Here is a 25334-nt window from a genome sequence, read left to right as displayed (position 1 = left end):
GAAGGCTAATCTTTATGATGTTTAACTCTCCATCTTCTAACCCTTTACTGCCTATACCTATTAACATATTAAGATTCAACTTCAGGATGAAATACTCACATAAGTTTTTAATTGCATGCTTAAATTATACAAGTTTAATTACTGCTCCTTAAAGATAAGACATCTTATTATGCTATGGAACCAAACAGCCAGTTTCCCAGGAGCCACAAATTCCCTAAACATGTGTTTTTCGTGTCATGAAGTTAGAGAGAACTGGTCAATCTACTTGAATACTAATATACAGTGGAATGAAAATACCCACATGGGCAGGGAGTTTTATTCATTTTGTTCACTGATATATCCCAAGTACCTAGAACAGGGCCTGTAACATAGTAGGCATTCAGTAAGTATCTGTTGAATAAACACTCTATCATCACTTTCATGGCTCACTACTTCACCCAATTTTTATAACATTCTTCATGAAGTAGCAGCATTATCAGTTAAGCCCAGAACAGCAAAGGGAAATCAAATGTTTCTCTGGGGACTCTTTGGGGAATCAGTAATAGGGGCCAAATTGGAATTAAAGAATTCCTATCATCTTCTTATATGGCAGTGCCAACTCCTCTAACAATCAGATTAAACAGACTATTCTGACAACAAGAAAAGAATTGGGTGGGAACCAGATCCAACTGAGTCAGTAAGTTTTCTCTATTAATTTATTAAGGTATAATTTCCTAAAAATGCTATTTACTAATTTGAGTCACACCAGGAAAAACCTGATTTGGGTTTATTTTTCTACCCAAAGATAAACGCAAATCCAGAGTAATTAAAGATGAATCATTTACCTCTAAGTATGACACTTTCAGAGTAAATTCAAAGTCACTCTTTTTCTCAATCTCTTTGAAGAGCAGTTGTATTACTCTAGGAATAACCCCAACTGTTGGTTCATTCTCTTGCTCTGCAGTGTATGCACCTCCCATCGAATAGGTTTTTCCAGAGCCAGTCTGCCCATAAGCTAGGACGGTTGCATTGTATCCTGGCAAAATAGAAGCCACATGAACAGTGGTGTTCAAATATTTTCATTCAATCAATATCCTCCATTTCCTTCAGCATTACTTATAATAAAATTGAGACTGCTCTCTTAAGACAAGGGTCTCTTAGGAATAGCAGACACAGAGAAAAGTTATAAGGGTACCATGAGTTTGCACTACTCTACATAAGAAGAAAGAAAAATACCAACCCCAGAATGGGTGCCCTTCATGATAGCCCTTGAAAGCTAGGAAGTAAATATTCACAATCGGACTGAGATAATGAAGGTGGCCAAGTCACTGTCAAAAAGCCATTTAGAACTCTGTAATTCTACTTTCTCTCTACTCAGAGGTCTGTAGTATTGGGACTTCAGAGTACAAGAGGGTGCTGTTGAGCTGACTGAAAAATACTGGCTTTGTCTTTGCAACTGAGAGCAATGTTAACCTAACACATTTATGTTGGAATCACTTTCTACTTCATATTGCAGCTAAAGACTGTAATTTAATTCTCATAGTTCCAAAGTTAAGAATGTGAAAGTAGAACTACAGTGCTCTTACTAAGCTGTGAAGATACCTTATAAGGAAAATGACCTGGTAATGAAGGGCCTGGAAACCATATTGTTTCAGGAACAGATAAAGGGAGGGATGGTTAATTAGAAGAGTTAGAATCATATACTGTCTTCCAAATACGTAAATAGGAAAAAGATTAACTTTATAATGGAGAAGCCTGGCAGATAACACTTCAATCAAGTGATCAAAATGAACACCAGCAGTAATGAAACATATCAGAATTATGTGCTGCCTTATAGGATTCAATGAGAAGAATACAGCTCATTTCTATGATATTCCTGCTAAAGATATACAACCTGAATCTAATCATAAACATGTATTACAAACCCAAATTGATAAACAGTTTACAAAATAACTGGCCTATGATCTTCAAAAGTATCACGATCACTTAAGTAAAAAAAAAGACTAGAGTTTTGCAGTGAAAGATACTAGAGGCAGTACAACTAAATACACATGTGATTCTAAACTAGATCCATTTACTATAAAGGACATTACTGAAACAACTGGTAAAGCCTGAAAGAGGTCTGAGGACTAGATGGTAGTAATTCACAATTTTGATGGTTGTATTGTAGTTATGTAGCAGAAAGGTTTTGTTTATGCCAAATACATACTAAAGTATTCAGAGGGCCTCAGGTAAACAACTCATTTCAAATGGCTCAGGAAAAAAAAAGTTCTTTATGCTGTTCTTACAACATTTCTATAAGTTTGGGATTATTGCTTTAATATTTAAAAAATTTGAAAGAAAGTGTTCAGTGTGACCTGAGCCATGACATCATTAAAAGAAGTGAAAAACAAATGTGAAAAGCTGTTGCCTGGAAGAAGGCTTCTGTTTGTCTAGAGTAATGAATTAGCACCACTGGGCAGAAATTACTGGGAAGCAAATTTTATATCAATATAATCTAAAGCAATTAGAGTTGTCCAAACACTAATCAGTAGGACTGCCCTGAGTCAGTGAGTTCCCTGTCAAAAAAATTTCGAAGAGACGTGGTATCTACTTCTCTTAAATAGCCTTCTGCTTTAAATCCTGTATAAGAATAACCACTGTATAAGAATGAGAAGTAGATACCTCTCAGGCCCTGCTCCCTACTTCAGAATCCTACTATGGTCTTCAACAACACTAAAGCTTTAGCTTCTGCAATAAAGATTGTTAACTGACCAGAATATTCAGGGGCTTTAGGAAATCTCCTTCTTGACCTAAAATAATTCTACTCATCTTTCAAGACCTATCCCAAAGGTTCCCTATGCTGTGAAATTCACTCCGAATTCCCCAAGCATAATTAGTATCATCCTTTTGGTTTTCATACCATTTTGTAGAAAACAATGCTACTTCTACAGCAGAAATGAGTATACTGTATTTTTTTAAACTTTTTAAAGACAGGTGCAAGAAGTTTAAAATTTTTTAAGTACTTAAAATTATGTATTGTAGTCATCTACTTTCATTCCTACCCCTGGACTTTGAATCCTTCAGGGCCTGGAAGCTATACTATTTATCTCTGAATCGCTCAACAGGCTTTGCAGGGCCTGGGCCTCAGGAAGACTGGTATATTGGTCATCATCAGCACCATCGAAGAGCTTAGAATCTAATCAGGTTCCAGGACAAACAAAAATACATACAAGTCAAACATGAGCAGAACCACAGAAAGCAAATACAGTGTAAAACTAGCTTCAAGGGTACAGAGACTTTCACAAAGTGATACTGGGTTTGTTGTAGACTGTGGGCTTTTTGAAGGCAGGACCCATGTTTCATCCCTTTTTCTATTTGAAGCACCTATACACCGTGCCTGACACATGGTGGTATACGCTCAAGAATCATGGAAGAATTAAATAGCATTACCTTTAAATATGCCTTTTATGAGTGGCGCTACTGCTGTATTGAAGACTTCTTCCTGTTCAGTAGTGGGGTCAAACACAAAATCGTAGGTAAAGGATTTGTCAGTGCCAACCACCACCTAGAGAAGACAAGGGACAAGGAGTAAGAGAAAAAAAAATGGAAGGCGAGACCACGCCCCTCCTGCCATTTGGCTCCAGCTGTTTAGAGACAAGGCCCAAGACTCAGCTACGCACCTGAGGTTCCCCGGGTATGAAGGAAAGGCACATCTGGCAGCCTTCACTAATCTCTTTGGGGACCAGAGGGCGACATCGCAGTGCCACTCTTACAGGAATTCCCTTCACCTCTTCCTTCATGATCCTACCTCGGCACCGTCTAACAAGGAGAAAAAAAAAAAGATGCTTGCTGATGAATCGTGGTAAATCGGCAGGGTGGGGAGGGCGTCCTCCCTCGGTTCAGGTCCTCCTCAGAGGGTAGGGTGGGTTACGGAATTCAGCGGTAGCGGTGGCAGCCTTCGCTGCCCGCGGAATCGCTGCCGCAGGGGAGTCACTCTCAGACTTGGCCACGACAGGGCTGCCCATCAGCCCGAAACTCTGAAGAGAGCGAAGTGGCGTCTGAAATGGAAAGGAAAAGCCCCAGCGCAGACGACGACAAAGAACCAAAGCGCCAGAGTATCGGGAAAGGCAGATCCGGAGTGAAGGTGTACCCCCTTAACTCACCAAGCCAAACGCCCCTGCCCCGGTCTCCCGACGCCCTGCCAACCGGAGCTTTAACCGCCAAGTTTCAAATCAGTCCCAGAAGCGCCGGCCAATCGGAGCGCGGACAGCCCGCGGGCGGAGCACGCACGTCGGCGCGCACAGGAAGAGCTGGAGGGAAGGGGCGGGCTTGCGCCCCTCATCCTGAGCCCGCCCCTTTGCCACCCCGCCGAGCGACTGCTTCCGGGTCTCAGACTGAATTGGCGGGGAGCGGAGCTGGAGGAAGCGGATCCCTGCAGGCAGATGAGGTGGTGCTGCGTTTATCGCGTCGTGTGCGCGGGACTCCGGCGGGTTACGGGGCGGGGATCTGCAAGGTGGCTGAAGAAAGGGTCGATCTGAGGGTCCCCACCATTACTGATGACATCTGGGGAATGTGGAGCTGTGCCCTGCCCCGAGTCCCTGTGAATAATTAATCAGGACTCCCTTGGACTTATAAGTAGAAAGATCTTTTTAGACTCGATCCTAATTACCTCTTCTCTGGAATGAGGACTGAAGATGATAACATCTACTTTGCAGGATTGTTGTGATAAAGGAGTTTAGAGAACCTAGCAGGTTGCTTGGCATCCATATGTTCAGCAAAGTTAATGTTTTTTTCCATCTTTTTCTTCCTTCTCTCCCCTAATCTTTATCAACTAGAAGTGGGCTGGGCTTATAGACTAGCGTAATTTGAATGGGTTGAAGTTTTTTGTGAAACTTGCTGGTCTTGCTGTCCCTTTCGAACCTTTTCTGTCAGCTTTGATTAACCCTTCCATCCCAAGGCCTTGCTGAAGAGATGGACAGCCAGATTCCTTACGATGACTACCCAGTGGTTTTCCTGCCCGCCTATGAGAATCCACCAGCATGGATTCCTCCTCATGAGGTGAGGACCTTCTGTACACTTGAATAGGGGATTTTTCCCCGTGGGCATGACATAAATATGGAAGGTGTGATGGCAGGGTTAAAAAGTTCAAAGGAGTGTGAATTTTAGCCTTTGTTGTAGCCAGGGGACCCAGAAGCTGGATTCTGAGCACCTGGGCCCACTGGGAGCATCTTATGGAATCTTCCTGCCAGAGTCCATTCACACCAGAGGACTCTGGAAATTCAGAGCCCTAGTTTCCATTCTGTTGTGGTGAAGAAATGGGGAGCTACTGGGCTGCTAGCATTCCCCCGTGCTGTCCATGTATACGTTTGGACAGTTTTTTCTGTTCATAAACTAAACCCATGACTTTACCTTTTCCTGACTTTAGGGTGATGCATTGCATTTGTGTTTCAGATGAAGGTGGGTATAAAATCTAAGACTGGTAGTAAGATTTCTGGGGTTGCCGTGTCTTGCAGAGAGTATACCACCCAGACTACAACAATGAGTTGACCCAGTTTCTGCCCCGAATTGTCACACTGAAGAAGCCCCCGGGAGCTCAGGTAAGCTGATGGAACAATTGCATCTTATTTCAAACTAGATTTGGGTGTACCAGGACCAGAAGCTGGCTTGAGTGGGCTAGATTGGGAAGCAGTTAGGGAGTTAAGGAAACTTCCTTTTGTGGGCAGGAAGGCTGAGATACCACTTCCTCAGCTTCTGACTTCTCTCTGAGGGACACATAAGCCAAGCTGTCATACAGCAATGCTACTAGGTGTTCTTGGGTTTGGGATCTATATTGAGCTCTGATTCTGTGCTCTTCTTTTGTCTTACAGTTGGGATTTAACATCCGAGGAGGAAAGGCCTCTCAGCTAGGCATCTTCATCTCCAAGGTGCGTGTGCCTAGTAGGCCATATGGATAGCTACTTGCCTTTGTTAAGTTATGAGACTACAGAATGTCCCAAGGCCTGGGAGAAGGATGATTCAGTACACTCATAGAAAGGGCATAATGGGGACACCTTTTCCTGTTTAAAACTTCCCACCTGGCAAGCCATCTGTTGTTTCCTTACATTGTCTCACACACACAAACCTGATAGCATCTTACATTTGAATAGCACTTAATTTCACTTACAGTCTTTGAAATTATACCACCTCAAGCACACATATTTTCTCCTTGCCATTAGGTGATTCCTGACTCTGATGCACATCGAGCAGGACTTCAGGAAGGGGACCAAGTCCTAGCTGTGAATGATGTGGATTTCCAAGATATTGAACACAGCAAGGTGAGCACAGGATTTGGGCTGTGGTGAAGTAAGAAGCTATCCCAAGTAGAACAAGTTGGACAGGATTAGTCTAATTGTAACTTAATGAGACTCTCTCCTGAGGAAGTGTTCCAGGAGGAAGCAGCTATTAGTGACTGGAAAGTTGAGTGTCAAACTGTTTTCCTCCTGTTATGATCTTGTCCTGGGTCATATCTCTTCAGTTGTACAAGCTGCTTTGTTCCTTCCAGGCTGTTGAGATCCTGAAGACAGCCCGTGAAATCAGCATGCGTGTCCGCTTCTTTCCCTACAGTAAGTACCACTCTCTTTTTTTACTTACCTGGCAGGAGCCTGGGAGGGAACTCTTTAAACTGATTACTAGAAGCCCCACAAATTGGGGCTGGAGAATTGGGAGCTCAGGCCTGAAAATAACCTGCTGCTTTTCCTTCTTTTCCCCAGATTATCATCGCCAAAAGGAGAGGACTGTGCACTAGAGAGTTGTAACCCGCAGCCATCCGCATGGAATCTTTGAGAAGAAGTTGGCTAGGCCTCAGGGACTCTACTCTCTACTCTCAGCCCCACCCTGGCAGAATGGAGTGGGGAGGATGGGGAGAGAGTGAGGCCCTGCATTGAGCCGGCTGGACAACTGCATTCCCCACATTGTACTGCACTTTAGTTCCCTAGTTTTCTGGGTGAGCTCCATTCCCTAAAAGGAGAAGGATGATGATGCCTAGGTATAGCCTAGCCTGTGGAGAGCCCTACTTGAAAAGGCAACTGACATTTTAAAAATACTGTGTGCTGAGTAATTATCCATATGTCATATCATTTTCATTAGAGTATATAAATCAGTAGAAAAAAGAATCCTGGGGGGCCTGGCATCTCATCCCATCCTTATATTACCAGTCTCATATACTCCGGAGACTCCAGTGGAACCCTGTTTTTTACCCCCTTTCTTCTCCTGTCCTCTCCCCCAAAAAGTAAAATGCAATGCTGAAGCAATGTTGGTGTGACTTTTGGATGATACTAACTGGGTATAAAATGCTACTGAAGCAAAAATAAAAGCTCTTCCAAAGAGAGGAGCCAGTGGAAGTAACAAAGCAACACTATACTTCACAACTACCTCTGGCCAAATGCTAGGGAGGCCCAAGAGCCTTACCTACAATCTAACTGAGGAAAGGTACAGGGTGAGGGTACTGGGAGAGATAGTGCCCCTGCCCCCTTGAGCTCTGGACATTTCTTTGCAGGGGGCGTGATTAATATAGTTCTGTCCTCCTTCCCAGATTCTTTGATCTGGAACATAAACTAAGGGAGATGCTTAGCTATGTTTCTTTTCAGGGACAGCAATAAAATACTGGTGCCCAGCTTCCAACTTGTAGGTTGAGTAGTAGTACTTGCTGACTTCTCCCTTTTCTTTAACACAACCAACAAATAACCTGCTGCCATGTTCTTAGTTCCTTAGTTACCAATCCACTGTTAGAGATTCCAGGCCACACCGTAGGCCATTTCCATTGGCATGTTCAAAATACCCAGTTAGAATAGAAAGCTTTCTAATGAGGTATGGGGTAAAGTGCCCTCAAAATGCAAGTCACACATTTGTCTTGGAAGAATCCTGGGAAGCTTAGATATTCATTTCTAGACCCTGGAGAAAGAGTCTGTTGCTTTGGATGGAGCCTGTTTTAATAAGTGAGGTAAATTGTTAAATATGGGAAACAGTTCTAAATAGCAGTAATATATCTCTATGAGGAAGTTCTGGCTCTTCCGATAAATCCCACCCCAGCTCTACTCAGTTACCTCTTGTCCAGGCTCAGTGCCATTGTTTGACAGCAACATCCTTGCGGAACAGCTGGAGGTAGAATTAATTCAGCTGTCTCCGTTTCCTGGGAAATCCACTCCTGTGTTCCTGTTTGCTCTACTGCCCCCAAGTGGCCATCTTGAGAAAAACGAAGCTGAGATACTGCACAAAGGCATATTAGCTGACTTGAAATCCACGACTCTTGAGTTGTAAAAAAAACTCATCTAAGAAGTAAACATGGTAAAAAGTTCTAGCCAGGTGCCACTAGCCTAAGAGGTAAAAACCCTCCTGCCCTACACTGGTTCTCTTTGAGCTACTTGGAATGGTTCTGTGTTGGGACACTAGCATGATGCAACTGTACTGTGGAGGTACAGTAGTTTAGCATAAAGAGTATGCAAGCAGTAACGGGCTGAGGCAAAAGGACCAGTCTTATATTGAGCGTATAATAAGAAAACAGTGCAGAATGAACTGTATCGGTCTTTGAAGCATCTCAGCTGCTATAGAACTGCATCCCCTATAGAAATGTCTTAGCAGAGAAAGTAAGGTGGGATTCCTAGGTCCTGCAAGAAGTTCCCACCCAATAGCTGCAAGATGTGGTTAAGAAAAAATGACATTTTCACGGGTTCCATTTTACTACTAAATCCAATAATTGGACAGGAGCTGAGTAAATGGCCAAGTATTTAAACCATAAGCCTGAGGTTTGGGAAGAAGGTCTGGGCACTGGGAAGCCCAGATGCAATAAATTCATCAAATTAGGCAGAGAGACAGCCTAAGCCATCAGGGGAAAATGACTTTTCATGCCTGAGTCATTGTAGGGCTCCAGTTGGATTTCAACCACTGAAGTGTGTGTTAAATAATAGAGTGAGGTGCCTGGGTCAAATCTCAACTCCCAGTGGCAGCTTTCAGGAGACACAAGAATTCTGATCTTGTGATCCCTTTCACCTAAAGGCAAACCAGGGGACTGCTTTGGACTGAAGTAGGTCCCACTTTCCTTTAAATATCAGTTAGGCAGAAACATTGGCCTGGCCATCAACTCAGCAAAGGAAGTTTACCTTCTCTGCTTGTACACTCCCTACCTCAGCAAAAAATTCAACTACCTTCAGTGGAGATGAATTATTTCTGGAAGGAAAGGCAGAAGCCATGTGTTGGAATAGCTGTGTGTGTATGTGTATGAATGGTGATGCACAAAAGAAACAAAACAGGTTCAGAGACATGATTCCAAGCCTTTGCACTGCATGATGGGAGATGAAACTTACCCCCACCCCATGATAAGACAAGTCAAGGTTATCCAAAGGAGTAAGCAGTGGTGGATAGCTGGTGACAAGAGTGAAACACAAGTATTGTAAAGAGAAATGGGTAATACACTTTAAACATTCTAACCAGTTGGGCACTAGTCTCAATAACTTCACATTGAGGTCTCTGGATTTTTCTTCTCTGAATTCTGCAGAGACTTGTCTGGAACAATGAGAAATGATGTAAGGGACTAGATAGCAGTAAGACCCCTTCTGACTCAGAGTTAGTGGATAGAGATAGATCCTTCTGAGGTGTGATGATGCTTCCGTAGGACCAAGAATCTTAGACGCCTTGAACCCATGACCTCTCTGAACCCTGACAATGGTAACTTCTCCCAAGGAAATAGAGGACAGCAGACCCTCCCCGTAGACATTATATCAGAAGTTGTAGTTATACCTTACCTATTGTTATTCAGGTCAATTTTGTTTCCCACCAACAGGATGGTGACATCATCACCTCTTTCTGCTAGTACATCTTCTACCCACTTATCTGTCTTCTAGAAAAAATTGATGTTTACAATAGAATGTATTTACAGAGTTGAAACATTTAATAGAGGTCTGGAGAGAATAATGTACATATCCTTACTCTCTGCTAATCTTACTAACCTCCCTATTGCTTCCCACAAACCCCCTTTCAAACAAAATATAGCATAACAACCACTTTTGATGTCACAGACAGCCACTACAATAGTTGAGTCATGAATGCAGCCAGGAATTTAGGGTGTAAAAGCCCTACTGGGGACATAATAAAGATCAGAGAAGAAATAAATAAAATTGAGAAGAATAAAACAATGCAAAAAAAATCAATGAAACCAAGAGCTGGTTCTTTGAGAAAATAAACAAAATAGATAAGGCTCTAGCCAGACTTATTAAGAGAAAAAGAGAATCAACACACATCAACAGTATCAGAAACGAGAATGGAAAAATCATGACAGACCCCACAGAACTACAAAGAATTATTAGAGAATACTATGAAAACCTATATGCTAACAAGCCTGAAAACCTAGAAGAAATAGACAATGTCCTAGAAAAATACAACCTTCCAAGACTGACCAAGGAAGAAATAGAAAATCTAAACAGACCAATTACCAGCAACGAAATTGAAGCGGGATACAAAAAACTAGCCAAGAGCAAAACCCCCAAGCCAGATGGATTTACCGTGGAATTTTATCAGACATACAGAGAAGACATAATACCCATTCTCCTTAAAGTTTTCCAAAAAATAGAAGAGGAGGGAATACTCCCAAACTCATTCTATGAAGCCAGCATCACCCTAATACCTAAACCAGGCAAAGATCCCACCAAAAAAGAAAATTACCAACCAATATCCCTGATGAACATAGATGCAGAAATACTAAACAAAATATTAGCAAACCGAATTCGAAAATACATCAAGAGTATCATACACCATGACCAAGTGGGTTTCATCTCAGGGATGCAAGGACGGTACAACATTCGAAAATCCATCAACATCATCCACTGCATCAACAAAAAGGACAAAAACCACATGATCATCTCCATAGATGCTGAAAAAGCATTCGACAAAATTCAACATCCATTCATGATAAAAACTCTCAACAAAACGGGTATAGAGGGCAAGTACCTCAATATAATAAAGGCCATATATGATAAACCCAAAGCCAACATCATACTGAACAGCAAGAAGGTGAAAGCTTTTCCTCTAAGATCATGAACAAGACAGGGATGCCCACTCTCCCCACTTTTATTCAACATCGTACTGGAGTTCCTGGCCACGGCTATTAGACAAAACAAAGAAATACAAGGAATCCAGATTGGTAAAGAAGTCAAAGTGTCACTGTTTGCAGATGACATGATATTGTACATAAAAAACCCTGAAGACTACACTCCAAAACTACTAGAACTAATATCGGAATTCAGCAAAGTTGCAGGATACAAAATTAATACATGGAAATCTGTGGCCTTCCTATACACTAACAATGAATTAACAGAAAGAGAAATCAGGAAAACAATTCCATTCACAATTGCATCAAAAAGAATAAAATACCTAGGAATAAACCTAACCAAGGAAGTGAAAGACCTATACCTGGAAAACTACAAGACACTCTTAAGAGAAATTAAAGAGGACACTAACAAATGGAAATTCATCCCACACTCCTGGCTAGGAAGAATTAATATTGTCAAAATGGCCATCCTGCCCAAAGCAATATACAGATTCAATGCAATCCCTGTCAAATTAACACCAGCATTCTTCAACAAACTGGAACAAATCATTAAAAAATTCATATGGAAACACCAAAGACCCCAAATAGCCAAAGCAATCCTGAGAAGGAAGAATAAAGTAGGAGAGATCTCACTCCCCAACTTCAAGCTCTACTACAAAGCCACAGTAATCAAGACAATTTGGTACTGGCACAAGAACAGAGCCACAGAACAGTGGAACAGAATAGAGACTCCAGACATTAACCCAAACATATTTGGCCAATTAATATATGGTAAAGGAACCATGGACATACAATGGGGAAATGGCAGCCTCTTCAACAGTTGGTGGTGGCAAAGCTGGACAGCTACATGTAAGAGAATGAAACTGGATCACTGTCTAACCCCATACACAAAAGTAAATTCAAAATGGATCAAAGACCTTAATGTAAGTCATGAAACCATAAAACTCTTAGAAAAAAACATAGGCAAAAATCTCCTGGACATAAACATGAGTGACTTCTTCATGAACATATCTCCCTGGGCAAAGGAAACAAAAGCAAAAATGAACAAGTGGGACTATATCAAGCTAAAAAGCTTCTGTACAGCAAAGGACACCATCAATAGAACAAAGAGGTATCCTATAGTATGGGAGAATATATTCATAAATGATGGATCCAGTAAAGGGTTGACATCCAAAATATGTAAAGAGCTCATGCACCTCAACAAACAAAAAGCAAATAAGCAAATTAAAAAATGGGCACAGTAGCTGAACAGACACTTCTCCAAAGAAGAAATTCAGATAGCCAACAGACACATGAAAAGATGCTCCACATTGCTAGTCATCAGAGAAATGCAAATTAAAACCACAGTGAGATATTACCTCACACCAGTAAGGATCGCCACCATCCAAAAGACAAAGGACAACAAATGTTGGCGAGGGTGTAGAGAAAGGGGAACCCTCCTACACTGCTGGTAGGAATGTAAATTAGTTCAACCATTGTGGAAAGCAGTATGGAGGTTCCTCAAAAAGCTCAAAATACCATTTTGACACAGGAATTCCTCTTCTAGGAATTTACCGTAAGAATACAGCAGCCCAGTTTTAAAAAGACAGATGCACCCCTATGTTTATTGCAGCACTATTTACAATAGCCAAGAAATGGAAGCAACCTAAGTGTCCATCAGTGGATGAGATGAATGGATAAAGAAGATGTGGTACATATACACAATGGAATATTATTCAGCCATAAGAAGAAAACAAATCCTACCATTTGCAACAACATGGATGGAGCTAGAGGGTATTATGCTCAGTGAAATAAGCCAGGTGGAGAAAGACAAGTACCAAATGATTTCACTCATATGTGGAGTATAAGAACAAAGAAAAAACTGAAGGAACAAAACAGCAGCAGAATCACAGAACCCAAGAATGGACTAACAGTTACAAAGGGAAAGGGATTGGGAAGGATGGGTGGGAAAGGATGGATAAGGGGTGGAAAAAGAAAGGGGGCATTATGATTAGCATGTATAATGTGGGGGGAGGCAAGGGGATGGCTGTGCAACACAGAGAAGACAAGTAGTGATTCTACAGAATCTTACTACGCTGATGGACAGTGACTGTAATAGGGGTTGTGGGGGGAACGTAGTAAACATAATGTTCCTCATGTAACTGTAGATTAATGATACTAAAAAAAAAAAGCCCTCCTGGCCATCTGTGTCCCATAGCTGCAGTTGCACCTGCATAAAACAGATTTTTAGAAAGAAGGTGGAGAAAGAAAAGAAATGTGCCTTTTATAGGCTAGAACTTAAAGAGAGTGGAGGAAAATCCCTGAAAAATGGCTGTTATGGTCAAAAACCAAATGGCCTATCATCCTAGGACAGGCCCAATCTCAATACACTATTTTGATTAAGGAAGACCCTACAGAGCAGAAGATTTAAGGATTTAAGGCGACTTGGACTTTGTGTTCTGTAGCTGGATATTAGATGAGGACAGAGAGAAAAAGAAACAGCACAGGGTTTGGTAATTTGGAGAGGCTTCACATTTTTCTTCCCTCCTTTATCCACAGATAGGTTGGGGTGGTGCTACCCTACTGTGATTAACAGGCCCAGGGGTTGAGGTGTAGGGACATTGATATGACAATGAACAGTCACTGTTTGATCCTCCAAGTACATGTTAGACAGGAAGTCAATTCCAATGGTTGCCTGCAAATGGGAGTCAGATACTCTGCACCCTCCTCTATTCCCAATACCAGGTGATCTTAGAACCGAAGTGGAGAACGGTCCTTGAGAAGGTTGTCTCAGCTCAACTTGTCAACGCTTACAGGAGACAGCTTTGAAGAAAAGAATCTCTGGGTAAGTCAGCTAAGGAAGTGGGCAAAAATAGACCATAGGATGCCTTGGTGGTGGGGTCACCTGGCAGGCACAGTCGAAGCTGTTGTATATGAAGCAGGTGATGATCGATATCTTCCCCACTGTAGGGAAGTAGGCCAACAGTCCATCACCTTGGGCAAGGAGGAAGTTGATTCCCCAGAGGGCCCCACTCTCCGTTCCATACTGTCACACCTCCTTATCTCCAAAGCTCAACCCAGACTGCCACCGCTCTACTCCCCCACACATGAATCTGGATTGGCAGAGAGACCAGGGTCTCTGGAAGGTTTTCAGGCTGAGGCTTCTGGCCCCACTGTGGACCCCGCGGCGTGCCAAGGCATACACTGTGGCAGGCAGGGGGCGCTCTGGATCCCTTTGCAGCTCACCTTCCGCGTCGTCCTCAAGCCAGGGCGCACGGCCACTCCCGCTTGGGTCCTGCCTGCTGTCTCTGTGGCTCCTGAGGTTGGGATGTGGGTGATCGCCGAGTGGGGAGGGCCGGGCTTGATGGTGGGGTGGGGGCGGGAATGGCCAGGGCCCGGCAGGAAGGGTGAGGGACCCACAGAGGGCGGGTGGTCGTGCCAGCGGGAGTCGGGGGTTGGTTAGGGGAAAAGCACAGGCTACGGGATGATCTAATCACTGACCATGGAAGAGGCCTCCGGCTCTCCGTAGTTCCATTACCTTCCAGGAGGAGGAAATACCAAAGAGATCACCAGGCATGTCTGAACAAGCTGATTTATTAGGGCATTACAATGGGGCTCCCACATACAGGCACCAGAGCGAGCTGCTCAGCTCCCCGCGTGCCCCTCCACTGGCAAAGCCTCCTACTGAGTAAGTCATTCGATGACTATGTCCTCTGAGCTTGCAGTGCAGCAGAGAGGAATGAAGGTTTAGGAACAGCTTTCCCAATGTCCTCCAGCTTCACTCCCTTTTCGTCATCTCAGAGAAGTGACCCGTACCCGGCTTCCCAGCGCAGATCCTCAGCCCTCACTTGGTAGCTGTACTCTCACCGCTCCTTCCTATCCCGCCCCGAGATTGACCACACACTGGCTTGTTTCCCTTCGCTCCCTCCCCAGTCTCTCAACACCAAAGTTCCCTGTGAGCTCTGGAGGGGAACTAAGAACCTGCGGGTGGGAAGGAGGGAAGGGATCGCAGAATGAAAGACGGAAGAAGTAGGGGCGAGGGGGCAGGGGGAAAGAAAAAAGAAAAATGGAAGGGATGAAGGGGAAGGACGATTCTGAGAAGAGCAGGGGGAGGATGCGGAAAGGCAAAGGAAGGCGTGAAAAGCACTGAACTATGACACGAAGCTCAACCATATGTCTCCACTGCACACATATTGAAAGCAACACTTCAGGGAACCTTTTTTACATTTCCAACGTCATTAAATGGAGGGTGGCAAGGGGGGAAGCGGGGATGGGTCTTCCTGGCCTCACATTTCATTACCTAGCGCCCTCTGTAGCAAGCATGGAGAGGGAGAGAAAAATAGAGCTAAGCTGATAAGGAGATCTTCAGTTCCCTGAAGAAATGTCTTGTTACTCTTTCCCCTCCTTTTTTTTAATGCTCTCCTTCCCCCCAGCACAACACAACACACACACACACACACACACACACACACACACACACACACACACACACACACACACACACACACAAACACATTTCCCCTGAAAACCTAGACAATGCAGCCTGCCTATTGCCATTCAATCTCTTCCCAAACTGCCAGTGTCCGCTTCTTGAAATCAGAACTGCTGGGTGCTCAGGACCACCATTCTTATGAGTCCCACCTCATGGCTTCCCTTGTGATGGCTTGGGTGCGTCAGTATCAGGGGCAGCAGCACGCCAACATCACTGCAAGACTCCCAATGTGGAGTTACAGCTCTCCCTCTGAGACAGGGACCCATAGATGTAGTCAGAATAGAGTGAGGGCCTCTGGAGGGGCAGGGCAGGATATTTGCAGTCAGAGCAATGTAACTACAGGCAAGGAAACCCCCCTACTAAAACTCTATGTTAAACATTGAGCTCTAGAATCATTCTTCAGTGACATCAGTTAATGTTCCCCAGATAAAGAAGAGTAGCACATGTTTTATTATGCTAATCATTTGTAACTATGTGTAAGATTCACTTTAGCATGCTAAAAGGCCCAGGCCTATGTGCTGTCTTTCCTCCTTCAGATCTGACAAGGTGATTTTGCAAACTGAGCAACTAACTTAGCATGCAGACCCAGCTGTAGACAGCATAGTTAAAGGCAGGAAGAATTCCATCTTAAAGATAAGATTGCATTTTAACACCCAGGAAGTTCAAGAGGCAAGTTTCTTTAGCAAGTAGACAATACCTCAGCCCACCTGGGGGCTGGGCAGGCAGTCTTTTGATATGCTCCCAGACCAAGGTGCTGGTGTCCCAGAGAGAAATCAAGGCAGGAAATTCCTTACAGTTAAGTTAATTTTTAATATTCAGGGACCACTTAACAAGTCCCCACCCCTAAGTTTTTTCATGTTCTCGAAAAATCCTCAACTGCCTATAAAACCCCCTAGACAACGCACCACTACCGACTCTCTTGTCCCTCCTGGTGTGAGCCGGGAGCTCTGTCCTTTCACTTTATCTCTAAATAAAAGCCTGTACCTTGCTCTCCTACCTTGACTGTTTGTGAAGCTCATTCTTCAGCTCTGCAAACAAGAACCCTGGCATCATCTTCAAGCCCACTCCCTGAACCTTTCTCCCTCAGTTGTCTGGTCCTGGGATGCCCTCAGACTCTCCTTTGTTCCTCTCAGTCTCCTTATCTCCTCACCCTCCCCTTCTTGCCCTTTTCCCCACTCCTCACAATCTCTTACCTGGCAGCCAGGTCACCTAAGATGCTGAGAATAGAATGACACCCTAAAATTAACAGCTGGAAATGGAAAGTGGCAACCTAATTTTACTGGGGGATAAAGGATCATAAGGCCAGCTGAGCAACAGAATGTGTTTCCTGAAGGGAAGGTGGCTTGCTCGCTGAACTCACAGGTTTGGGAACCTGGTCTGGGAGAAGGGGTGGGAAACAGTTTGATTGGGTCAGTCCAGCTAGGAGGAAACAGAAGTGTCTCCCCAGTCCCTGCCCAGACAGAGCCTGAACCATTACTCACCCTCTACAGAACACCATTGAGACAGGGACCATGGGCTTAGACAGAGTAGGGTGAAGGCTTCCGGAAAAAGCAAGGCAAGATAATTACAGTCAGAGCAGTGTAACTATATGCAAAAAAAAACCCTACCAAAACTCTGTGCTAAACATTTAGCTCTAGAGTCATTCTTCAGTGAGATCAGTTAATATTCCCCAGATAAAGGAAACTATCTCAGCATATAGCCCATGTTTTTATTATGCTAATCATTTGTAATCATTGTGTAAGATTCACTTTAGCATGCTAAAAGGCCCAGGCCTATATGCTGCTTTTCCTCCTTTAGACCTAATTAAGTACTTTGCAACATGGGCAATTAATATGGCAAACAAGCCAGTGATAAACAACATAGCAAACAGACAATAACTTAGCCCACCTTAAGTGCAGGGCAGGCAGTCCTGATATGTTCCCAGACCAAGAAGCTGCTATTCTGGGAAAGAATCTGCAGTAAATTTCTTATGCTAATTTTGTAGAGATACCTAGAGGATAACATTTTAAGACCACTTAACAAGTCCACACCCCTAATCCCTTTATCACATTCCTAAAAATCCTCAACAGCCTATAAATCCCTTAGACAACTCACAACTACACGCTCCCTTGTCCCCTCCTGGCATGAGCCAGGAGCTCTGTCCTCTCACTTTATCTCTAAATAAAAGCCTCTCTCTTGTTCTCCTACCTTGAGTGTTTGTGAAGTTTATTCTTCGACTCTGCAAGCAAGAACCCTGGCATCACCATCAGGGTGACTTTGACTTTGTAGGCCACCAGAATCCCCAGGATCTCCTTGTTCATTCCAGGTTGAAGACTGGAGGTGGTAGTATTCATTGTTGCGTGCTTGTGGGGCCAGGGGAGCAATTCATTCAGTCCCCCAGTCCCTTCTGTGCACCTTTTGTCTTCTCACAGGTCTCCCAGGCTCTAATCTCTCCTGCTCATTGGGACCACATTTCTGTTGCTAAAATCCAGTTTTACCATGTCATCCTTTGCTCCAGAGCCTACCTCTCTAAATATAAATACTCTACTTGGCTTTCACGACCCTCAACAATCTGGCCCCACCCAGCCTCTCTAACCTTTTCTGCCTTAACTCCCTAACACCTGAAATATAACCTAAGCCAACCCATCCTCTCTCCATGCTCAGAACATGCCATGTGGATTTCCACCTTCTAGCCTTTGCCCATGCTGTGCTCCCAGTCTGGAATGCTCTTTTCTTCTTCTGTTGCTATCCAGATCCTACACATTCTTAAATCCCTAGCTCATTCTATCTCCTCCAGGGAGCCCTCTCCAGCTATACTGGCTTCTTTTAACTTCTATTGGATTTATAATCTGAACCACGTGTACAAACACTTAACTGTGAGATTACACTTGCATTCCTCTTTGTTCCCAGCTAGGTCATGAATTGACTGGAGGCAAAGACTGTCTAAAACTTCTCTGTATCCTCCCACATTGCTTAGCATAGGAATGAGCATGTAACAGATGCTCAATGAAAACCCACTGATTGACAAATAAGACACAGAGAGCTGTATGATTTGGGAATGTCTCTTCCTGGCCCTGGGATGCTGATCCTCTCTGTAAAATAATGCTGTTTGAATGATTCCTAAGGATCTTTTACCAATAGCAGCTTATTGCTACATGATTGATAAGGCATGGGGAGAGGTGGGGGGAATGAACGCTTACCAGACAGTGGCAGATGGCTTTGGCGAAAGACACATTTAACACTAGGCTTCCAAAGGCAGAGGAACAAATGAATGATTTGATAGAATTCTATCAGTTCCTGTCATATCGTTCTCCTTTTTGTCCTCCTTTTCCTCTATTTCTCATCTCCTCATTTCCCATCCTATTTCTGTCTTTGCTAGAAAGTAGTTACTGTAGAGATTGGATGACGTGATAGAATCCTTCCACCTCTGCCACTTATTAGCTTTGGAAACTTGGACAAGTTCCTTCATCTCTGAACTTCAGGGTTCTGAAGTGTAAAATGGAAAAAGAACACATATCCAGTCTACTTTAGTGGGATTCTTATGAAGATAACATAGTACATACGTAAAACCTTTGTGAGTTCTGAAATATTATACAATGTAACAATGTTTTCCTCACCACTTTTTCCTTTCTTGCTGCCTATGACCTAAGTCTGCCATTGATCCCACAGGCATTATTTAGCTTACTGTTGGCCCTCAGGTCTGGAGGGATCTCTGAACACTGGACTAGTGACATTAAAAAAATAGGTATGTGTTATTGAAGGTAAAACCCAGAACTGTATCAATAGCATGCAGAATGGGTTGGGGATAGAAAATGGAAGTTGGGAGTTACATTTGAACTTATATTGTGCTGGAGGCCAGACTGGTAGCACAATACTTGAGTTTGCCACCCACTGCCAGGCTCTGTTTCTGGCAGTTGGCAGCCAGGAGTGGGGTTATTGTAAGGCTCTTGGAGAAATTGGAGTTAGCAGCTATAGTCTCCCTTTGAAAGAAGAACAGAGCTTAGGCTAGGCTTTCCAACAAGTGTACTTGCATTCTCAAGAGTGTCTTGCACAATTCTACAACCTACTGGAGTATCCAAGATTCCTGGCATGTCTGACTGTGGAGAGTGGGAACATTTGCTCTGGTGGGAAATCCTTATGCTCCTGCCCTTTCTTGGGATTCTGATGATCTTCTTGTGGGTATACTCTCTCTAGGTCTCCTGGAAATTCCTCCCTTTCTCCATGTCAGCCCTCTCTTTGACCTTCCTCAGTCCTGGGATCTTATCCACTTCTTTCTTTCCCTAATCCCCTCCTGCACCTCCATTCCTCAGCCCTCTTCCTACCACCACACCCCTTGGCCTTCTGGCCCAGGCCCCAGTGACAGCTCATGTGAACTCCTGAACTAACATGGTCTTGGTGTACTTGTCTAGTGAATACAGGACAACATTTGTGATCTGGCCATCTGAACAGCCAGGAAAAGCGCATGACTATAATCAGTTAGTCATCCTCAAGACACCAACTCACTGCCTTCAGATATGACCTTATACATGGGCACACTATGAATAATGCACTAGGACGTGCTCACGGGCAAAGATATGTATTTCGATAAGCCTGCATCAGAGGGAAGGTCTAGCTGAATGCAGACTGCTTAAGTGGAGTAGATTGTTGGCAAAAGACCTGTGCATTTGGGATCAGGTACAAGGGGATAGGAAACGAAGCTCACCTGAAATCTTGTTTTATTTTTTTGATAACCTTGTTGGTTCAGTTGTTGATAGCACTGATGACAGAGATGGGTTTGCCATGGTAGTGAACCTGAAGCAAGAGAGTTCCATCACAAATTTGTGAGAGAATGCCCAGATCAAGACCTGGAGTTCCTGTTTCCTTAGCACTATTGCCACCTTGGCTTCATCCCTATCTACCCAGTAGGAAATTATTGAAGAAAGGGTTTCAGAGGGGCTGCAGGGTAGCAGGGAAAATGGGGGGGTCACAAACCTCTTTGTCTATCCAGGCCTGGAGTTGTAGAGGCTTAGCTGACAGAAGGAAGTAGTGAATGGTCTGGGTCCAGGGGCCAGGGCCTGGCTCCAGGGGTGCAAATTGTATTTTCCAAACCACTGGCCACACAGAATCTCTGAGTAGAGGTCAAGGGGTTAGCCAGAACATCTCCTTTGGGACTCTGACCCTCCCCATGAAAACCGCATAGCCCAGTCCTTGCTTGGGAGGGGGTGGGGAGTGGAGGAAGGCCTCCCTCCAAGAACTGCTCTAGACCCTCAGTGTAGGTATCTAGGCCATGGGTCAGCAAACTGTGGTTCACTGGCCAGAACTGGCCTGCTGCCTGTTTTGTATGGCCTGGGAGCTCAGAATGGTCATTACATTTTTCAGTGGTTGAAAAAAAAAATCGAAAGACAATATTTCATGACGTGGAAATTCCATAAAATTCAAATTTCAGTGCCTGTAGATTAAGTTGTATTGGAACACAGCCATGCTCATTCATTTACATACTATCTATGGCTGCTTTTGCACTGCAATGGCAGAGTTGAGTAATTGCAATAGAAACTATATGGCTCACAAAGGGTAAATACTTATTTTTTGGCCATTTACAGGAAAGTTTGCTGACCATTGCTTTAGAGCAAAGAAGAGAAGTCAGAGAGGAATCTGAAGTGGGCATCTGAGTTGTTGGTGATGGTGATACAGGGGTTAGAAGCAGGGCTGTTTCTGTCCTTCCTTGTCTGTTTACTGGTGCAGGCTAGATGCAGGGATTTTGGAGAGGACCAGACTACCTCTTGGGGATTTTCTCCTCCAGGTTTTCAGCACAGACACTCTTTAATTCAAAGTCAATCCCACAGGCCTGCAAAGGGACAGGAGCAAAGAGAGCTCCTTTCCAACACTGCCCCTCCCTTCCTCATGGGTCTATAAGGAAATGCCAACCCCATCCCTTAGCTGTTTGTTTCTCCAGGCTTGTCCATTTGTCCCTCTGTTCCTCTCCCAGCACTGTCCATCTATCCCTCTTCCTAAACTGAGATCTCACCTTTTCTATATCTCCAGGACCTGGCTGCAGTGTCATTGAACAGGGCAAGTTGACAGCCATCTAGGGAATCAGCAAACAGAAGAAACAGAGACCAGAGACCCCTTTCCTCTATTCTCCTTCTATAGCTTTCCCTCTTATTTCCTCCAGAAATCTTGCTCAGGACTGGAGGGTCAGTACCTGCAAAGTAAAGGGGTAGACAATGTCCCCCAACTTGTGCAGCACTCACTCCTATAGGACTGTGAGGAGCCCTTGGGGGCTGGTGGGCTCAGCTGGACCCATTGTTGGACTTGTACATACAGATCTTTGCAGAACGTCAGACCAATCACATCAAAGTCATCATGGCCATAGCAAAAGGCACATGTCAACATGACAAAAACTTCAGGCAAAGGAGGAAGAGGGTGACCTGTCAGGCCCAAGGGGGAAAGGAGGTCTTAAGTTGCTCATAGAAAGACATGAAGAGATGATATAGTATGGTCAAAACAGTGTTGCCATAAAAAAAAGAATTAATACACTTAACTACAGTAAAATTCAGAACTTCATTACAGTAAGAGTCTTTCTAAACAATGAAACAAGCAAAAGTCTGGGAGAAAATATAGGCAGCACATATAGCAAACAAAAGTTTAGCATTTACAATATATAAATAACTCCTGCAAATCAATAATAAATATAAAAATACCCAAATATAAAAGTGTGCAAAGGCTCTTCACAGAAGCACAAAATGGAATGGCCAATAAACAATGAAAATCTATGCCCAGTCTCATTAGTAATCAGATAAATGCAATTTAAAACCACAGTGAGATACTTTATACTCATTAGATTGTCAAAAATTTTCAAGTCTGATAATACTAAGTGTTGGTGAAGATATGGATCAATAGGAGCTCATTACACATTGCTGGTGGGAGCACACATTTGTACAACCACTTTGGAAAACTATCTAGTAAAACTGAATTTGCTCATATCTTATGGCCTAAGAAGAATTTAAGGGGACTCGTAGCCAAGCTCATAGTAAACTTCAGCAGAGATTGTCTGGATGAATGGATTTTGGACCATTAAATACCCACTGCACTGGCTTTGATAATAAGAATAAGAGGTTTATATGTGCAACCATTTTTTAGAATTCTCTCACCAACAGAGGACATTGTGAGGCTGTCTGAATAAACCAAAACAAGACGTCTGCAAATCTGAGTAGAGTATGTCCTGCTTCATTCCATAAAGCTGAGAGGGTCCAAGGCACATTTCTAACCACATACTTTCCAAAAATGAAAAGCAAAAATTGACAGTCAAGTTTAAACAAATGCCTAAAAGAAACACTCAGTGGTTTGGGGGCTCTCTCTTAAAGAATGACTGGGTCTATGGGCACTTGATAGTATGGGTAAATGTAGTAACCACATTTTTTTTTCATGTGAAATCTTCATAAGAGTGTATATCAGTAATACCTTAATAAAAAAAAAGAATTTAAGGGGACTCTTGCTTGTGTTTACAAGGAGACACATACGAGCATGTCCATTGCGTCAATGTTTGCCATCATCAATTTGGAAATAATTTAAGTATTTATAAATGGGAGAACGGTTAATACAGTTGTACAAATAAGACTTGTACAAATCCCTCTAGTTCTCTGAGCCTCAGTCATATTCATATAATAGAATACTAAACTGAGTTAAAATAAATGAACTAGAACTGCATGCATTACCAGGGTTAACTCTCAAAAATTACTGAGTAAAAATAGCTAGCTGCAGAATGATATGCACAACCTACCCCCATGTACATAAAGTTTTTAAAAGCATGTAGAACAATACCAAAATTGCTCACAGATGTATAAATATGGAGTAGAAGTATAGGAACATCACAGGAATAATATATACCAAATTTTGGAATAGTTCTTACCTCGGGTGGAGGAGGGGAGAGGAGGAGGGAAGGTGGAAGGGGAATGGGACCAGGGAAGGACACACGGGAGACTTCAATTCATTTCCGTTTGTTTTTTTAAATCTAGGTGGTGAGACAGGTATTCATTACATAATTCTCTAGGGTCAGAATATCTGGGCTCAAATAAGACTTGTACAATTCCCTCTAGTTCTCTGAGCCTCAGTTATTTCACCGATCAGTAATAGGACTGCATTAAGAGCTCTATACATGTTATTTAGACCTCACAACAATCCTCTGAACTATTATCTTCTCTTTACAGGTAGAGGAAATGAGCTCAGAGCAGTTAAGTGACAGCCCAGGATTTCAACGCAGGCCTGCCTGACTCCAAAGCCTAGACCCTTTACTCATAAGATGGTTGTAAAGAATTGATGTATAACAAATCCCTTTGGAAATTGTAATTTTAGATGTGGATCATGATGGTCATGTTGATCATGGGAATATTGGCAGAAATGGAACAGTTATAATTGAGCTCATACTTTGCAGCCAGTACCTAAGCTTAGGGGCAAATAGAAAGCTGCTTCAGTGCCCTAGTGGAGTGTGGGGTGGGGTACAGAGTAATACCTGTCTAAGGACAGAATGACAGAGACTGAGGGAAGAAAAGATGTAGAACAGAGGTGAAGAATCTTATTTCTATCAGGAACCCTGACCCAAAGAAAAGAAAACTATGGACAGACCACACTAATGGAAAGCAACTTATTTTCATATTTTTAAGACATCAAAATATCAAACTGCCAGATTATCTGCTTTTAATATTAAGAACAAGGAAAATGAATCATACTCAAAAGATACAACGAAGACTGAAAGTAACCATAATGGTGGTGTTTATAAGGACTAAGGCAATGGGCAGCCTCATACACTACAGGAGGGAGAGTTAATTGGTACAACTATTTTGGAGGGAAATTTGGCAATAGAAAGCCTTAAAAATGTGTGAATGCCCTTTAGCCATTCATCCCTTTCCTAGGCATTTTGTTTAAAGAAATAATTGGACAAGTAGGCAAAAAATATATATACAACTATGCAGTTTACAAGGTTGTTTATAATAGCCAAAAAATGTCCAATTGATGTTTGCCTAAATACATTATGATACATCCATCCATACAATGTAATACTAGGCAACTTAAAAATTTATATATTTTTATATATTGACATAGATAAAAATATCAGAAAATATTTATAGTATAGCCTTTGAAATACAAATATATTCTTGCACAGAAAATATGAGTACATATGAACTAAAACATTATTAGTGAATATCTCTGGATGAGGGGATTACAGTCTCTCTATCTGTGCTTTCTAACTTTTTCTACAACGGAGACAAATTTAACAATTTTGAAAAGGTACAACAAATAAATTCACCTTGCTTTTCAATTATGGCCAGTTAAAATGGGAGAAGGGAGAGAGAAGGAAAAGGAAAAGGAAAACAGAGACAAAGGAAAGGAAAAGACAAGAGAAGGTGAGAAGGAGAGAAAAAGAGGTGGATGGAAAGAAGTGGGGGAGGGAGGAAATGAAAAAGATGAGGAGTAAGACAGAAAAGATCAGGAGGGGCAAGGCAGAAGGGTATCTAGTAGCTCCTGAGGCAAAGGTTTTAATCAGATGCATGTTCTGGGCACACCCCACTATTTGCAAGTGGGAAGAGCCTTCCCCCCACCAAGACTCTTTAGCAGGGAAATAACTTGTTTTCATTTTTAAAAATTCAACATCTATTCCAAAGTTATTAATTTATATTTGTATTTTTTATATAAATAATACATATTAATTTTCTGAAGATCTGAAAATACAAACTAAAAGATAAATTGAAACCCTGCCATCATACATCATATTCCAGAGATGATTGCTGTTGATATCTATTGTGTTTGTTTTCCAAGTTCGTTACTATAATTAAACATAAGGCCACTTTGGTATTTATGACTTCTCTCATT

General features: G+C 42.8%; 3 protein-coding genes across 7 annotated transcripts in view; 1 reads left to right on the top strand and 2 right to left on the bottom strand.

Annotated features, from left to right (window-relative positions):
* Positions 1 to 4254, bottom strand: part of KIF4A (kinesin family member 4A) — a 129311-nt gene extending 125057 nt beyond the window's left edge. For 2 of the 4 annotated variants that reach the window (XM_036907303.2, XM_036907305.2), the window contains exons 1-4: positions 3964 to 4110; positions 3642 to 3780; positions 3412 to 3526; positions 825 to 1015 (exon numbers count right to left, since the gene is read on the bottom strand). In XM_036907303.2, the coding sequence (XP_036763198.2) occupies positions 825 to 1015; positions 3412 to 3526; positions 3642 to 3780; positions 3964 to 3986 (468 nt within the window). In that variant the 5' untranslated portion in view covers positions 3987 to 4110. The other 2 variants (XM_036907301.2, XM_036907302.2) reach the window with 2 other exon arrangements.
* Positions 4255 to 4292: 38 nt separating this feature from the next.
* On the top strand, positions 4293 to 7250 carry PDZD11 (PDZ domain containing 11). Of its 2 annotated transcripts, none has more exons than XM_036907306.2 (7): positions 4293 to 4408; positions 4919 to 5019; positions 5475 to 5558; positions 5829 to 5885; positions 6177 to 6275; positions 6503 to 6563; positions 6711 to 7250. In XM_036907306.2, the coding sequence occupies exons 2-7, from the start codon at positions 4933 to 4935 to the stop codon at positions 6743 to 6745; spliced, it is 423 nt and encodes a 140-aa protein (XP_036763201.1). In that variant the 5' UTR covers positions 4293 to 4408; positions 4919 to 4932; the 3' UTR covers positions 6746 to 7250. The 2 variants fall into 2 exon arrangements, with proteins under 2 accessions (XP_036763201.1, XP_036763202.1); XM_036907307.2 differs by lacking the exon at positions 4293 to 4408 and adding an exon at positions 4450 to 4474.
* A 7460-nt stretch (positions 7251 to 14710) lies between these two features.
* Positions 14711 to 22631, bottom strand: ARR3 (arrestin 3). Its single transcript, XM_057495356.1, is given in 14 exon segments — positions 14711 to 14742; positions 15658 to 15722; positions 16703 to 16726; positions 16991 to 16993; positions 17742 to 17822; positions 19319 to 19464; positions 19853 to 19936; positions 20202 to 20279; positions 20460 to 20595; positions 21245 to 21312; positions 21493 to 21552; positions 21670 to 21770; positions 21773 to 21868; positions 22619 to 22631. Coding segments are annotated over 14 exon segments (987 nt in total).
* Between the last annotated feature and the right edge of the window lie 2703 nt (positions 22632 to 25334).

This window comes from Manis pentadactyla, chromosome X (genome assembly GCF_030020395.1).
Source record: "Manis pentadactyla isolate mManPen7 chromosome X, mManPen7.hap1, whole genome shotgun sequence".
NCBI lineage: Eukaryota > Metazoa > Chordata > Mammalia > Pholidota > Manidae > Manis > Manis pentadactyla.
This window is presented reverse-complemented; position numbering and strand designations above follow the sequence as displayed.

Bases quoted from the DNA above. Each gene is read 5' to 3' on its own strand.
- PDZD11 (XM_036907306.2), top strand. From the start codon at position 4,933: ATGGACAGCCAGATTCCTTACGATGACTACCCAGTGGTTTTCCTGCCC. The intron at 5,886-6,176 runs GTGCGTGTGCCT...CCTTGCCATTAG, and splicing joins TAGGCATCTTCATCTCCAAG to GTGATTCCTGACTCTGATGC. The intron at 6,276-6,502 runs GTGAGCACAGGA...TGTTCCTTCCAG, and splicing joins AAGATATTGAACACAGCAAG to GCTGTTGAGATCCTGAAGAC.